Source organism: Cannabis sativa, chromosome 3 (assembly GCF_029168945.1).
Source record: "Cannabis sativa cultivar Pink pepper isolate KNU-18-1 chromosome 3, ASM2916894v1, whole genome shotgun sequence".
NCBI classification, from domain to species: Eukaryota; Viridiplantae; Streptophyta; class Magnoliopsida; order Rosales; family Cannabaceae; genus Cannabis; species Cannabis sativa.
The window spans coordinates 3,367,112-3,381,711 of NC_083603.1; the positions used below are offsets into that span (position 1 = coordinate 3,367,112).

A 14,600-nucleotide genomic window follows, 5' to 3' on the forward strand; every position below is an offset into this window, starting at 1 on the left:
TATTTATACATTTGTTTTATTACTTTTTTTTATAAAGAAAATAAAATAAAATAATTTCTATTACAATCTTAATTAAAACTAAAATATTATAACAAATATTCATGGAATATGTTAGCATATATGAATTGGTCTTAGTAAGTTTGTGATGTGGAATTATATTTCAAACTTTCACCATTATTATTTTTAAGTAGGATTTTTTTTTTCTTAGAGTTTAAAGAGTATATTTTGTACAATTATTTATTAAGATTTTATTTTTAAAAAATTAATTTTTACACATTCTTTAAAAAGCATAGATAAGTTTTTGGACTCGAATTTAGTCAAAATATATTTTTTAGAAAAATAACTAGATTTGAGAAGTCCTTGCAAAAATAATCGACAAAATATTTTAGTCATATCAAAAAAAATATTTTGAGAAATTTAAGTCCAAAAATATAATTTTAACTATTTTACATAATACAACATTCAAAAATATATTTATATTAATAAAAAAACAGTGTTCAAAAAGATAACAATACAAAACACATAATCTAAAACTCTTTTTTTTTTTTGTCTATGAATACATATAGTTAATTGGAAATATTTTTATTTGTTTTATAAGAAAATTAAGGTTGCTACTACAAATCTCATTAAAAATTATATCGGGTAAATAGTATTTTGGATATTGTATTTTGCAAAAATTACCAATTAGACCTTTTATTTTATTAAATAATAAAATAGATCTTATATTTTTTAAAATTGTACAAATAGGACCCTGAACTGATTTTTATCAAAATAAAATTTAATAATAATATGATCTGTTATGACAAAACTAGTTATATCTCTACATCTGTTCATGTTAGAAATTGTCTTAAAGTTGGTTATATTAAAAAACATTTTAAAAAAAATTGAACTCAGGATCTTATTTTTACTATTTTGGAAAATATAAGATCTATTTTATCATTTAACAAAATAGATGGTTCAATTGATAATTTTTACAAAATACAGTGTTTAAAATAATATTTACTCAATTATACCTTATAGAAAATTAAATAAAAGTTATTTTTTTAATAGTTATTATTTTAAGACACATTCAAATAATTAATATTAATATATTATTGACCAATAATTAATCTACTTACATAGAGATGGATAATAATGTATAATATTAATATACACTTTAATATTGTACTATTTATTTATTGATATTAAGCTCTTTCAAGTGGTCCTATAGGTGGACTAGGGCACAAGATTCTAAAGTGTGTAACACACATCAAGAATTGATTGAATATACTTTAATATTATTACCAATATATACTCTTCACTACTCCACCTACTAAAATAAATAAATAAATAAAGTTAGGGTACAATAGTAAAGCCAAATATTTTATATTATCATTATTATTAAAGATATTTGTGACGAAACTACCTAAAATATTATAATAAATTTTTAAATAATTTATCGATGATAAAATTATCTAAATTTTTATAAGTGTAATGGATAAATAATTCAATTTTTTTTTATTAACAACAAGACTATTTAAGTTTATTAAAATAATATTTTGTTACTATCTATCCAATACTTTACGGTGTTAAATTTATTGTAAATATAACTTTTGTTTATTTTATTTTTTATCGTACAATTAATTTAATACTGTTGAAAAGTAAGTAGTAATATAAATTTTATTAATAAATTTAAGTAGTTTTGCTGCTAATAATTTTTTTAATGTATATATTATAGTTATACTTATGAAAGCTTAATCGATAATTTCAAACCGTCACAATATATATATATTAATATTTATAAGTTACACTTGCAAAATCATATTATTATTAGAGTAAATATAATTTTAGACCCTGTATTTTGTAAAATTTATTGATTAGACTGTCTGTTTTGATAAATTAGACTCTGTATATTACAAAATAGTACTAATAAATACTAAATAGTACCCTAAATTGATTTTTTTTTGTCAAAATGAAACTTGATAATAACCCGATCTGAATGTGTTATGACAAAACTGGTTACATTTACTGTATTTGTTCGTGTTAGGAATTGTCTTCAAGTTGGTTATATTAAAAAAAATTATCGAAAATTTAGTTCATTTTAGAAAATACAGGATTATCATTTTATCATTTAACAAAACACAAAATTCAATCAATAATTTTTGCAAAAATACAAAGTCTGTGATAGTCAGTAGTCTCGTGATTTCGGGTAAGCTGTAAAATTCTACACTGCCTGAGAATGTCAAGTGTGATGATTCTGAGACTATGTAGGTATAAAATTATACTGTTAAAGAAGCTTTAAAAATATATACTATCTATATCAACAATGTGTATTTTATTTTTCGGTAACCTATCATAAAAGAAATGACCTCTTCAAAAATTTTCCATGAAGACTTGAAGCTAAGAATTTACATGATCTAACATTAACCCTTATTATTATTATCCATTGAAGGATTAATTGAAAACGAAATGTGTCCCTACTTTTGCTTTGAGATAAAATATCATATATTTTGATAGAATATCTCAAAACACAAACTTCTATTTGATTGATTTAATAATAATAATAATAATAACTTCTATTTGATTGGACTTTTCTTTTTGATCATTATACACTAAATATTTTCTTAATTATTATAAGGTGGTCCTTATTTTTTATTTATATTAAATATTATATAATAAATTAAAAGGTGGTTCTCAAACATTGAAATAATATATCTTTATTATATATAATATATTTTTCTTTTTTTGAAGAAAGATATATAATATGTTATACTTATATATTTAATTATTAAGGATTATTGTTCATGTTGAAGTTAAAATATAATTTAACATGGGCAATTGTAAGTATAAAATTCTCTTTGAATAAAAAGCTATTTAATCCTTAAAAAAAACATGATCGTTATGATTAAGGAACATTATTGGCTGGCTAGTTGAATTTGTATTTTTATAATTATAATTAATTAATTATTTATTTTGCCCTTTGATTCAACAACGAGCCAAAATTAAATTATTATAATTCATTATATTCTTATTCTTATATAGCTTATAACCATTAACTATAAGAAATAATTCTTTCAAAAAAAAAAAAAAACCTATAAGAAATAATTAATGAAAGTCAACAATATACAAATTAAAATGACATTTTTAATTTATATTAATTTAAGGAGAATTTTTTTTGTACCCTATAAAATTATAACTATATTTTAAATAATATTTAAATTTTTTTCATTTTATTCTTTTGAATCATATATAATTCTTTATTTTAATTTTATTATCTTAATATATCTATTTTTTTTATTTTTATATGTATAATTTTAAGAATATGAAAAGGAAGAAAAAAGTTTTTTAAAAAATTAATATAAATTAAAGATATGTATTTTAGAGATATATTTATAATATTTTTGGGTGCAAATAAAAGTGGTAGTTAAAAAAAACATAAAGAAAGGATTAACATAATAAATGAATATTTTGTTAAATTTATCTAATCAATTTATTTAAAAACAAAAATTAAACATTTCTATACAAAGTGAATAAATAAGCCATCTCAAAATTCATTATAACAAGCAAGACTTAATCAAAATGAAATTATTTGCTTAATAATTAATTTCAAAAGATTTTTCAAATAATAATAATAATAATAAATATGTTTATTGAAGAATAAATTTAAACACCATTGAATCAAAATTGTGTATCACAATTCATTACTTGCACAACAAGTTACATCTACAATGAACTAACTTTCATGAGTTTTGTATAGCCAAACCAGTTTTGCCAATTCTTTCAGACAATTCAGAAACAAGAGCATACTTGTTGCTCTCATAACAAGCCGCCATAAACGCCGCCATCGTTACTCGATCCACATTTCGGTCTTTATCCACCAATTTGTGGAAGAACAATGCTGCCATCCCTACTTTCTTGTCACTACAAAGTTTCCTCACCAAAGTATTAACAGTCCGAATCCATAGCCTTTTCTCAAGCCTCTCCAAGATAGCCATAGCCGACGAGAACTTCTCTCGCTTACAATACTCGTAAGCTAATGTTACCCTTGTAACTTCGCAAGGCGATAACCCTTTCTCGATTGTTGCAGCATCGTATAGTTTACGAGCTTCGTCTAACTTTTCCTCCTTGCAAAGCCCGCTAATTAGTGCACCGAAAGTAAAACTATCCGGTGCACAATTATGATCGGTCATTCGCTGGAAATAATGTGTTGCTAAAGTGATGTTACCAATTCGACAGTAACCGCAGATCATTGAAGTGTAAGTCTCCTTACTCGGTATCAAACCAACCCTAATAGCATCCCGAAAAAGCATTTCGCTTTCTTTCATTCTTTTCTCTCTGCAAAAGAAAGCTATCAAAGTTGTATACAGATACATATCAGGGTTGAGTCCTGTTTTAACCATCTTATTAAACAGCATTAAGGCTCCTTTAGTCTCACCTTTCTTACAATGCTCAGAGATTAGAATTGTGTAAGTAACTCGATCAGAACGAATTCCTTCAAAAGAAGCTTCCTTTATCAATCTATAAGCTTCCGGGATCCTACCCTTTTTCAAGAGGCTATCGATAACTGCGTTGTAAGTACAAATATTAGGAGAAAACCCCTCAATTCTCATGGAATCCATTAACTGATATGCTCTATCGAAATTTCCATCTTTACAATGGCCATCGACGAGAGTTGTGTAGGTATTCGTGTTGGGAACGAGACCTTGTTCTATCATTTTGTTTAATAACATCTCAGCTCGATTCATCTTCTGTTCTCTGCAATATCCACTGATCATGGTTGTGTAAGTATGTACATTAGGCTTGTAGTTGTCGCTTCGAACGAGCTTAAGAAACAATCTAAAAGCCTTTTCGGTCCATCCCTTCTTGCAAAGACCGTCGATCAATGCTGTATGAGTGTAAACATTAGGTTTCCAACCTTTACTAACCATTTCCTCTAACATTTCAAATGCTTTCTTTACACTTCCCCTTTTACACAAACCATGAATCATCGAAGTATAGTTTACTAAATTGGGACTCAAACCCATCTCGATCATCTTATTGAAGAACCAAAACGCTCGGTTTGTCAAACCCTTTTCGCTAAATGTACTAATGATTAGAGTCAAAGTAGCATTATCTACAACAAAACCCTTGTCAAGCATTTCACCTAACCATCTCTCTGCATCAGAAATCCCACCATTTCTGCAATAACCAACAACCATAGATCTATAACTAACCGAATCGGGAGAAACTCCTCTATGAGACATTTCCTCAAAAATCTCCTCTGCATACTCAACTGAGTTTATTTCACAAGCAATTACAAGAACAGAGTTCAAAATATGTGTTGTCAACATAAGACCCTGGTTTTGCATATCGAGAATCATATCACCGGCCTCCTTCAACCTCCCGATTTCAGAAAAACTCACTAACATACACTGCATTACTTCATGGGCTCTCTCAAAATTCCCATTACTAATCAATGACATAGCACAAACTATGTAAAGCCTCATGAAATGGCGAAACTTAGATAAACCGATTGCCCAATAAAAGAAACTCAACGCAACCATAGAACCGCCCTCATCGGCTAGTGAAGCAACAATAGTTGTAACATGTTCATGGCTCAAAGAATCACTATCTATACTAAGATTAAGCCTAGGAGGAAGTTGCATTCTTTGACCATGTTCATAAAAAGATTCAAAAACCAATGAACAAACTGTTCTCACAAGAGACTGTGGAGATGGGTTAGAGAGCATTGAATCATTATGAGCACAAGAACACAACATTTTGGAGAAATGGAAAAGGGAATGAAGAACTGAAGTAGATGATAATTTCTGATTAAGCCTAATAAATCCATGGGATTTGAAAAGTAAATTAAACACCATGAAGCTCTATATGATTAAGCCTAATCTTAGTGTACTTTCAACATTCATCTTCTAATCAAAAAACAATTTAACTTTCCACAATCACAATATTCTCAGTCTCAAAAATCAATCTAACTAACTTTCATTAATGGTAATCAAAAACCTGTAACAATCCAAACCCAGATGGAATCTCTATGGCTGATGTAGCTTTTCTGGCATGAAACCTGAGATTTTAACAATAATAATGTTAATTAAAACAATGAAATTGAACCAAACAAACTGGGTTTAATCTAAATTCAAAATGCAAAGTTTCAATCTTTAAAGCAATGAAATTGAACCAAACAAACAAATGAGTCTAAATCTCTCCTTGTAAAGTTCAAAACTTTACTATACAGAAATCAAATTGGTTTAGGGCAAACTCTTGACTGTTTTGATTACATATACAAAGAAAAAAAAATGTAAAGTTTCAATCTTTATAGCTAGGAATGTATAATATAAACAATAATTAACTGAAAATTGAAAACTAACAAGCTGAGAAACAATACTTAAACCCTCAAAAACATTTATTATCATCATAATTGAAAACTAAAAACAAAAACAGAAAATCCCAATTCATTACAAGGAATGTATTTACCTTGGTACAAATCGAAAGAGCCAATCTAGTGGGAGCTTCTTAATTCTCGTACTAAACTCTCTCTAATGTAAAATCTTGGAGATGAGGGGAAATGTTTGTTGGGCTTCAAGTGGGCTTTTGAAGTCTGGCCCAACTTTAAAAGGCCCATTATTACATCAGTACGTAAAACCCCTTAAGCCCTCATCTTCCATCTCCAAAAATCTAACCTTTTTCAATAAAAAACCAAACTTTTGTATCATGAAATCACGTTAGATCCATATGACGACGACCACCACCATTGTTAAATCCATAACCAAGCTTCGACGGAGTCATTGGGAAGTCTTTTACAGCTCTTCACCTGCAATTTCCTCCACAGTTCAATCTCAATCTCAATCTCAGTTGACATCTTCTCTTCACTCTTCTGGTGAGTTTTTGTGATTTTTTTTTTCTTCTTATAATTAATAAAGAATGGTTTTTTACTAATCATTGTTGTATTTGGGTTAATGGGTATTTTAAATTAGAGCAAGAAAATCGAAAGAGATGGTCAAAATGGTTGCTTTTTCTTCCTGGAGCTATTACTTTTGGTCTTGGTACTTGGCAAATATTCAGAAGACAAGATAAGGTGTTGTTCTTTTGTTATTACATATATAATATATATGATTGTTTTTTGTTAGGTTCTTTGTTATATCAAACTATGTTGCAATTCGTAAGCTTTTGTTTTTGTGTATTGAAAGTTATTATAATTCTCTATGGTTTTAGCTTTATGGTATTGAGCAAAATATATATTGAATAATCGTCCGGTTTTGTAATATGAATGCCAGCAACTTATCATGCTTTGTCATTTATTTATATGTTTTAATTGCATAATTTAGACTAAGTGTTTTTTCAATGGGGACAATTGAGTATAGTGTCTCACCATATGGAAGGAACCAGTTTTAGAATATTGAGTAGTTTATAAGAATTTGGTAACTCAATCACTAAATAGATTTGACATGGAACTCTAAGATTCTTGTCAAGAGTCATATCCTTAAGCGGGTATTTGATCCACATTGTCTCAAAAAAAATAAGGTAAGTCCACGAGAACAAAACAAGCGAGCAAGCATGAGCAGATAAAGGGTCACTTGTGATCCAGTAATTCAAGATTGGCAAGCAAAAAATAGCTACCATCTCGAGGGGATATTGTTTAAGTCTAGTGTCACAGATGGATTAAATATAAGAATATTGAGTCATTTCTAAGAACACATGGATAACTCCATTCATAATTCTTGTTAGGGATAAATGTCATGAAAATATATGCATGTTTAGACAATAATTGTAGTGAGATCTTCTACATTAGTTGAATACCCCTCTGAGTAATGAAGAATGCCATTTTACATTTTATAGGCCCTCTCTATTTTTGTGCAGCCTTTGTTTTCAATTTTTTCATAATCTTTTTCTTTTCTGTATTTTGGGGGAATTTGCTTCCATGTCTTCTTCATTCTTATGCAGATTAGTCCTTGTTTTGTTGTTCTGTATTTCCATTGTTGAGAAGCAATGTAAACTATTACAACTGATAATAAAGATTTTCAATAGTTAGACAAGGACTTACTTTAAGGAAAATGTTTATTGTTACAGATAAAGATGTTGGAATATAGACAGAAGAGATTGGAATTGGAACCATTGAAATGGAACAGTGTGTTTCAACCAAATGAAGGATTAGACTCGTTGGAGTTTAGAAAGGTCGTATGCAAAGGACATTTCGACGAAGAAAAATCAATCTATATCGGTCCTCGTTCAAGAAGTATTTCTGGAGTAACAGAAAATGGTTACTATGTCATTACACCCCTTCTGCCAATACCCAACTGCCCTGACAGGTACATACTTCAGTAACCATAGAAATTTTCGGTTTGTTTCTTGAGTAAATTTCCAAGTTCCATCATCAAGTATTGCACACTTGGATCTCTGCTTTTTTCAAATAAAAATGAGAAATCTTGAGCACCACTACTACTCAATGGAATGAGTATCAAGGTTTTCTCAGGTTTACTATTAGAAAAAAATCTAATTTCCTAGCTTATCACCTAAGTTCTCACTAGCATTAGATTTCATGTTCTTATTGTAACTTAACACTCTTTGCAAATAGTTTCATTTTGTTACCAAACTAATAGTTGAGCTCAAACTCTTTTCTTTTGTTTTTTAAATCGCCTTTTTCCAGCGTCCCATCACCGATTCTAGTTAATAGAGGATGGGTTCCCCGAAGTTGGAAAGAAAAGTTCTTAGAAGTCTCACATGGTGATCAACAATCGAAACAAGAAACTCACGACGTTCAAGAGGGTGAAAGAAGCTCATGGTGGAGGCTATGGAAAACAAAGCCTACAAAAGTTCAGGTAGTTTTTCTAACAGTTTCGTATTGCAATTATCAACGACGAAGAAATATTCAAGATTACATCTTTAAAACTTGACAGGATCATGCTCCTGCCGTTCCTTCTGTTGAAGTTGTTGGTATAGTTCGTGAGAGTGAAAAGCCAAGCATATTCGTTCCAGCAAATGAACCAAACTCGAATCAGTGGTTCTATGTCGATGTTCCTGCAATTGCTCGCACATGTGGACTTGCTGAGAATACTGTTTACATTGAAGATATCAATGAAAACGTTAATCCAAGTAATCCTTACCCTTTACCGAAGGATGTGAATACTGTGATTCGAAGTTCAGTTATGCCTCAGGATCATTTAAACTATACATTTACATGGTAAGTATGCTGATTCTTCAAGTATTCTTGCTATATAGACATTTCCTCTGTCATGTCACAAAGTTCAGCCATAGCAGTTAGATTTTTTTGATTGCCCAATTTGTGGGAAATGACAATTGTTCTGAATTTGATATAACACCTATTTGTGTTACTATTCTAGTTCAGTTCTTGAAAGAATTAGAAAGGCGTTTTCAAAGAGAAAATTACAAAGTTTCAAACTTTTCGAGACAGTTTGGTATCTCCCCGAGTAATCTTTTACTCCCTTTGTTAGAAACACAATTCTTTCCCCCTTACAATTACTCAGCCTTTCTATTTATACACTAACACACCTCCTAACTGGTGTTAACTAACACCTTAGGACTAATAGGACGGCTCCCTCAAAACATTTCATCTCAGCCACTACCGACATGACAAATCAGCTACCGAAATCCCAAACCAAGGCCTACCTAGTTTGCTTACCTAGTGATTATTGGTACTTTCATAGAACAATAATGATGTGGATTATCTATAATGTTGCATTGGGTAAAAGCTCCATACATTTCTGTGATTGTTTCTCTTTTGAGTATGTAAAAGTCTTGATCAGAGATAATTATTGAAAGACAGATCGATCAGATATCTCTTTTAACGAATTGCCTGATTGTGACAGCTTATCGAGACTTGTTTAGAACCATTAAAAAGAAGAAGAAAAACTCACTTTCATTTCATTGGAAAGTCTTGCATTATCTCTTTAACAAATTTCTCCAATGCAGGTATTCCTTATCGGCTGCAGTTACATTTATGGCTTTCAAGAGAGTAAGACCGAAAAAGAGCAGAAGATAGCAAATTATTCATATGGTAAGAATTTCATCTTCCTCTCCTTTGTTCTGAGAGAATTGATTTGCAACTATACTTGCTAATTCCATTTCTTCATGTTAATGTACTCATCATATTGACCATATTTTCTTTTCCATTAGTAATGTTTAGCTTTAGCTCTTGATTGAAAAGGAAAATAACTGATCATATTCTACAATGAATTGGTTGGTTTGCAGATCTTGAACCTTAGGATCCCAATACAGAATTCGATATTTTTATAATATGACAATGTACATTATAATTATAGTAGGCATTTTGTTTGTTTTCGAAAAATTCTAAATAAATTATGGTGCTGAAAATAAGATTCAAATAGTTACGTTTTTTTTATTACATATACAACTAAATTATTTGGAATTTCATAACTATACAATATTATGTATATGTAAAAAAATTGAGATATAATTTCTCTAATTACCGAACATAGAAAATGTTCCTATGATAAGAGCAAAAGTGATGTTCTTACTTAAGTTCTCTGAAATTGTATTGTTCTTAATTTGGGAGCCTTTTGTATAGAAAGAAAAAAAGATATAAGGGTGAAAGTATGTCTAGTTGACACTAAATCGCGACCCTTTTCCATTTTCAGCAATTTTCGATGCAGAAAGATTTATAGCGAAAGACGAGAAAGGTTAAAGAGAAAGGTGTACTTACTACTTACATTGTATTTGAACTTTCATGTCGTTTTTTTGAAGGTTTGCGGATAAGAAAAGAGCTCCAAATAAATAAGATTTTGAGTACAATATATATGAACACACTTATACCACTTTCCATGAAATTTGTGGAAAATGGCCAATTTCTTGACAAGGTGATGATGATGAGGCTTATTGTTATTGCCCCTACTCCCATTTATTCTCTTTTTTCTTAGCAAAGATATAGAAAGGCATTACATTTTTAATACTAATTAATTAATAATAATGGCTACATATTTTGTCTTCTTTTGGTTTTGCTATGTAGGAAGCTTGGTTTGATGTACTTAAATTAATATTTAATGTACTTTACACTTAAATTAGTTTCTATGTACTTAAGTTGTCATTGATTAATAATTGTTTGATCCTCTACTCTCTAACATGACATAAAAGTAGGGGAATTTGAAAGAAGATGATTGATCTTTGGCTGTTTTAAAAAATCAATTAATTAAATAAATAGGATTTATACACTTTAAAACTATGACATTTGTAGAGTTTTACTTTTTGAATTTTTTTCTGTTGCAGAAACTTTACTTGAATTATAAAAATCGTTGCATACATCTCTTGTAGTTGCATTCTAATTATTTATTTAAACATTTTGTTGGTATAGAGCACTAATATGATGTTAATTTAGTACTAATAAAAAAAATACATAAATATCAGTCTAATAATAAATTATGAGAGTATGTATATGCATTCTTAGAGTTACTGTTTGTATTTTTAATATCAATAAACTAAATTTTAAGTAGTTTAAAATTAATAAGCAATTGTACTGTAATTTATAATCACATAAACAAATTGTATTTTTTTTTTAAAATAAAATGAGCAAAATATAATTAGAAGAAAATATTTACAACAATTTACATAGTTTGAAATGAATTTTTGAACTTAACGAACTTAGTTGCCACTTAAGGGTACAACTACAACAAAATAATAAGATATTTTTACTGTCATTTATTTTTAAGTCATATGTGTAACAATTACAAATATTTTTTTGAACAAAAATTAATTCATTAAACAGCAATATCCGCTATCACAATAGACTGAAGAGCATGTGGAACATTGCTCTTAGTAAAAAGACGATCAGACCAAAAACAAGCACTGCGAGCAACACAATGTGCGGCTTTGTTAGCAGATCGTTTAACGTAATAAATAGAAACATTATGTAAAGAAGAAAGAATCAATTGACACTCCTGAACAAACAAACCAAAAACTGATGGAAGAGCAACCGAGCTATTAAGAGCTTGAACAACAGCAATACAATCTGTCTCAACTAGCACATTGGACAAGTTCTTCGACTTCAACCAACTAAGGGCCTCCTTAACGCTCAATACTTCAGCCACAGTCGGCTGACAAGCCCCAGAATGCAAAGAGGAACTAGCTTCGATTAACTTCCCATGACAATCCCTAATGACCATGCCCATACCATATTGAGTTGTTGCCTCAAAAATCGCTCCATCCTTGTTGATCTTCAGCTTCCCAACAGGCGGCTTTACCCAACAAATACTGCTACCAACAACAGTAGCATCAAACAACATCGGTTCAAACCTGTTCTCTTAAGCCAACAGCCAACTAGAATGACACGACCTTGCCACTCGAACCACATCCGCAGCCTGAGAAGAACGACCCTGCCAAAGAAGCTCATTTCGAGCTTTCCAAATACCCCATGCTACCATCAAGAGCTCATCCACCAAAGCCACTCTACCTCCTGACAGAAATGCCTTAAACCAATCGGCGAAGGTAGATTCTGCACAAAAATGTAACCCCACACCCGACCTATGCCAACATGATTGAGCAAAATGGCAGCCAACCAAAACATGAAAAATAGTTTCTTCATCAAAATTACAAAATACACAGCGAGGATCAACAAGAACATATTTTGTACGCAATTGGGTACGAGTTGGGAGACACCCCGAGATAGCTTTCCAAGCGAAGTGAAGAACCTTGGGGGGACTTTAACTTTCCAAAGAACCTTCCATAAGTTAGACTCCAACTGAACACCCCATTCACCTTTCAATTCTTGAAGATAGTGGTAGGAGCTCTTAACCGAGTAAAACCCATTCGACTCTTTACCCCAAAACCAAGAATCAACATTAATATTATCACTTAGAGGAACCTCCATTATCAACTCATATCCCTTGCCTCAAACAAATCATGTAAGACCTCAAGATCCCATTGCTTACGATCGATGTGCATCAACTGCGAGACTGTGCTATGAGCCAACACAGGATGTCTAGAAATGACACAAGGGTTCACATCAGAAACCAGCCAATGGACATTAAGCACAGGGGTAGACACACCAGACCCGATTCTCCTTCTAGCACCATCACGAACCAGTCGTTGTGACTCAAACACACTCCGCCAAATAAAACTTGGGTTCGGACCTATCTCAACCGTAAGAAAATTACCATTTGAAAAGTATCGGGCCTTGTAAATACGTCCCACGAGAGAATCTTCATACAGAAGAAGACGCCATCCCTGCTTTCCTAACAAGGAAAGATTGTAATCCCGCAAATTACGAAAGCCAATCCCACCTGAATTCTTGCTTCTACAAAGCCGACGCCAACTAAACCAACTGACACCTTTTGTTCTATTATTAGAGGACCCCCACCAGTACTTTGACATTAAGCTCTCAAGGTGTGAAACAGTCTTAACCGGAAGAAGAAACACAGACATCAAATATTAAAGAAGTTTCACCGTAAATATCCTTTATTGAAAATCATTCAATTTTTTTTTTTAAAAAAAAAATATCTATAATTATATCAAAATTATAGTTTTTCCAAGTACCGATAATAAAAGAAATACCCCAATTTAGTGGGAATAACAAATTTTTTACGACTAAAAAGATTGTTAGTAGTACAATTACGTACCTTAGATAATAGTTGAGTACTCAAACTACGAGGTTAAACCTGCTACAATATTTTCTGTTGTATTTTTTGAGCAGTGAATAAAACTAAGTTAACTATAATGCTGTAATCTTTTTCATCTAATTTTTTTTTCAAACGATCTGAAAAATTAAACCATTGATTATTTTATTTTTTTTTAATTTTAATTCTAATCGTGTCTTTAATAAAAAAAAATTCCCAATTAAATTACAAGATATTATTTTAACTAATTACTATTAATAAAATTTTATAATTTAATCAAATTTCCATGAGAAAAAATCCATTGCCACGTGTAATTTTTCATACTTTGTCATTACAAGTAACATTTTTTTTTTCTTTTTGAATAAATATTAAGAATCTCTAAAAAAAAAATACTTAATGTGCCTTTATTACACGATTAACTTAACAGTTAACGTTAAACGTTAACAAATAAATAAACCCAATAATTAAACCCAAAAAATTAAACAATCTTTTTTTAAATTAAAAAAATATCTTACCCACATATCTCTCTAACAACTATTTTTGAAATTTTTTTACACGGCTAAATTCAAATTTCAAAAAATAAATAAAAGTTTAATTTAAATTTATTATTCAAATCTCTCTAAATTAAATATTATTTATTTTTGATTCATTTATTTCCTTCCGAACTCATAATATAATACTTAATATAAAACATAGCATACGTGCATCGCACGTAACAATATACTAGTATATCTTTATATATTAAAAGTGTCTATCTAACGGCAATTCTTGGTTTAACGATTCTTTTTTTTATTTAGCCTTACACGATTAACTTAACAGACTGTTAACTTTAAACGTTAACAAATAAATAAACCCAATAATTAAACCCAAAAAATTAAACAATCTTTTTTTAAATTAAAAAAAATATCTTACCCACATATCTCTCTAACAAATCCTACCATTTTTAAATTTTTAAATAAAATTCCTTCGGTTGGAGTCTACGATTGAAAAAGATTTGGGTTCAACCTGGATTGGCTTCCCTGTTGGTATTGAGTTCATTTGGGA

The 14,600-nt window shown here is 30.0% G+C and overlaps 4 protein-coding genes across 6 annotated transcripts; 1 reads left to right on the top strand and 3 right to left on the bottom strand.

The window, feature by feature from the left end:
* Nucleotides 1-3,616: 3,616 nt before the first annotated feature.
* LOC115710304 (pentatricopeptide repeat-containing protein At4g19890) lies at nt 3,617-6,499 on the bottom strand. 2 transcript variants are annotated; one of them, XM_030638670.2, is made up of 2 exons: nt 6,451-6,499; nt 3,617-6,040 (listed from the first exon to the last, which is right to left on the bottom strand). In XM_030638670.2, exon 2 carries the CDS (start codon nt 5,835-5,837, stop codon nt 3,720-3,722), a length of 2,118 nt encoding a protein of 705 aa, XP_030494530.2. In that variant the 5' UTR covers nt 5,838-6,040; nt 6,451-6,499; the 3' UTR covers nt 3,617-3,719. The 2 variants fall into 2 exon arrangements, with proteins under 2 accessions (XP_030494530.2, XP_060967460.1); XM_061111477.1 differs by lacking the exon at nt 6,451-6,499 and adding an exon at nt 6,164-6,425 and having other exon boundaries at nt 3,617-6,095.
* Nucleotides 6,500-6,603: 104 nt separating this feature from the next.
* LOC115709570 (surfeit locus protein 1) lies at nt 6,604-11,046 on the top strand. 2 transcript variants are annotated; one of them, XM_061111478.1, is made up of 7 exons: nt 6,604-6,853; nt 6,951-7,051; nt 8,044-8,282; nt 8,621-8,792; nt 8,871-9,154; nt 9,904-9,988; nt 10,183-10,333. In XM_061111478.1, the coding sequence occupies exons 1-6, from the start codon at nt 6,709-6,711 to the stop codon at nt 9,971-9,973; spliced, it is 1,011 nt and encodes a 336-aa protein (XP_060967461.1). In that variant the 5' UTR covers nt 6,604-6,708; the 3' UTR covers nt 9,974-9,988; nt 10,183-10,333. The 2 variants fall into 2 exon arrangements, with proteins under 2 accessions (XP_060967461.1, XP_030493561.2); XM_030637701.2 differs by lacking the exon at nt 10,183-10,333 and adding an exon at nt 10,590-11,046 and having other exon boundaries at nt 6,609-6,853.
* A 1,199-nt stretch (nt 11,047-12,245) lies between these two features.
* LOC133035540 (uncharacterized) lies at nt 12,246-12,811 on the bottom strand. The gene is made up of 2 exons (XM_061111385.1): nt 12,633-12,811; nt 12,246-12,465 (listed from the first exon to the last, which is right to left on the bottom strand). The coding sequence occupies exons 1-2, from the start codon at nt 12,809-12,811 to the stop codon at nt 12,246-12,248; spliced, it is 399 nt and encodes a 132-aa protein (XP_060967368.1).
* A 2-nt stretch (nt 12,812-12,813) lies between these two features.
* LOC133035541 (uncharacterized mitochondrial protein AtMg00310-like) lies at nt 12,814-13,365 on the bottom strand. The gene has a single exon (XM_061111386.1). The coding sequence runs from the start codon at nt 13,363-13,365 to the stop codon at nt 12,814-12,816; it is 552 nt and encodes a 183-aa protein (XP_060967369.1).
* Between the last annotated feature and the right edge of the window lie 1,235 nt (nt 13,366-14,600).

Excerpts from the sequence above, each read along its gene's own strand:
- LOC133035541 (XM_061111386.1), bottom strand. The coding sequence starts at position 13,365 with ATGTCTGTGTTTCTTCTTCCGGTTAAGACTGTTTCACACCTTGAGAGC.
- LOC133035540 (XM_061111385.1), bottom strand. The coding sequence starts at position 12,811 with ATGGAGGTTCCTCTAAGTGATAATATTAATGTTGATTCTTGGTTTTGG. Across the intron at positions 12,466-12,632 it reads AAAGTTAAAGTCCCCCCAAG|GTCGGGTGTGGGGTTACATT; the intron begins GTTCTTCACTTC and ends ATGTTGGCATAG.
- LOC115709570 (XM_061111478.1), top strand. The coding sequence starts at position 6,709 with ATGACGACGACCACCACCATTGTTAAATCCATAACCAAGCTTCGACGG. Across the intron at positions 8,283-8,620 it reads ATACCCAACTGCCCTGACAG|CGTCCCATCACCGATTCTAG; the intron begins GTACATACTTCA and ends GCCTTTTTCCAG. Across the intron at positions 8,793-8,870 it reads CAAAGCCTACAAAAGTTCAG|GATCATGCTCCTGCCGTTCC; the intron begins GTAGTTTTTCTA and ends AAAACTTGACAG.
- LOC115710304 (XM_030638670.2), bottom strand. The coding sequence starts at position 5,837 with ATGGTGTTTAATTTACTTTTCAAATCCCATGGATTTATTAGGCTTAAT.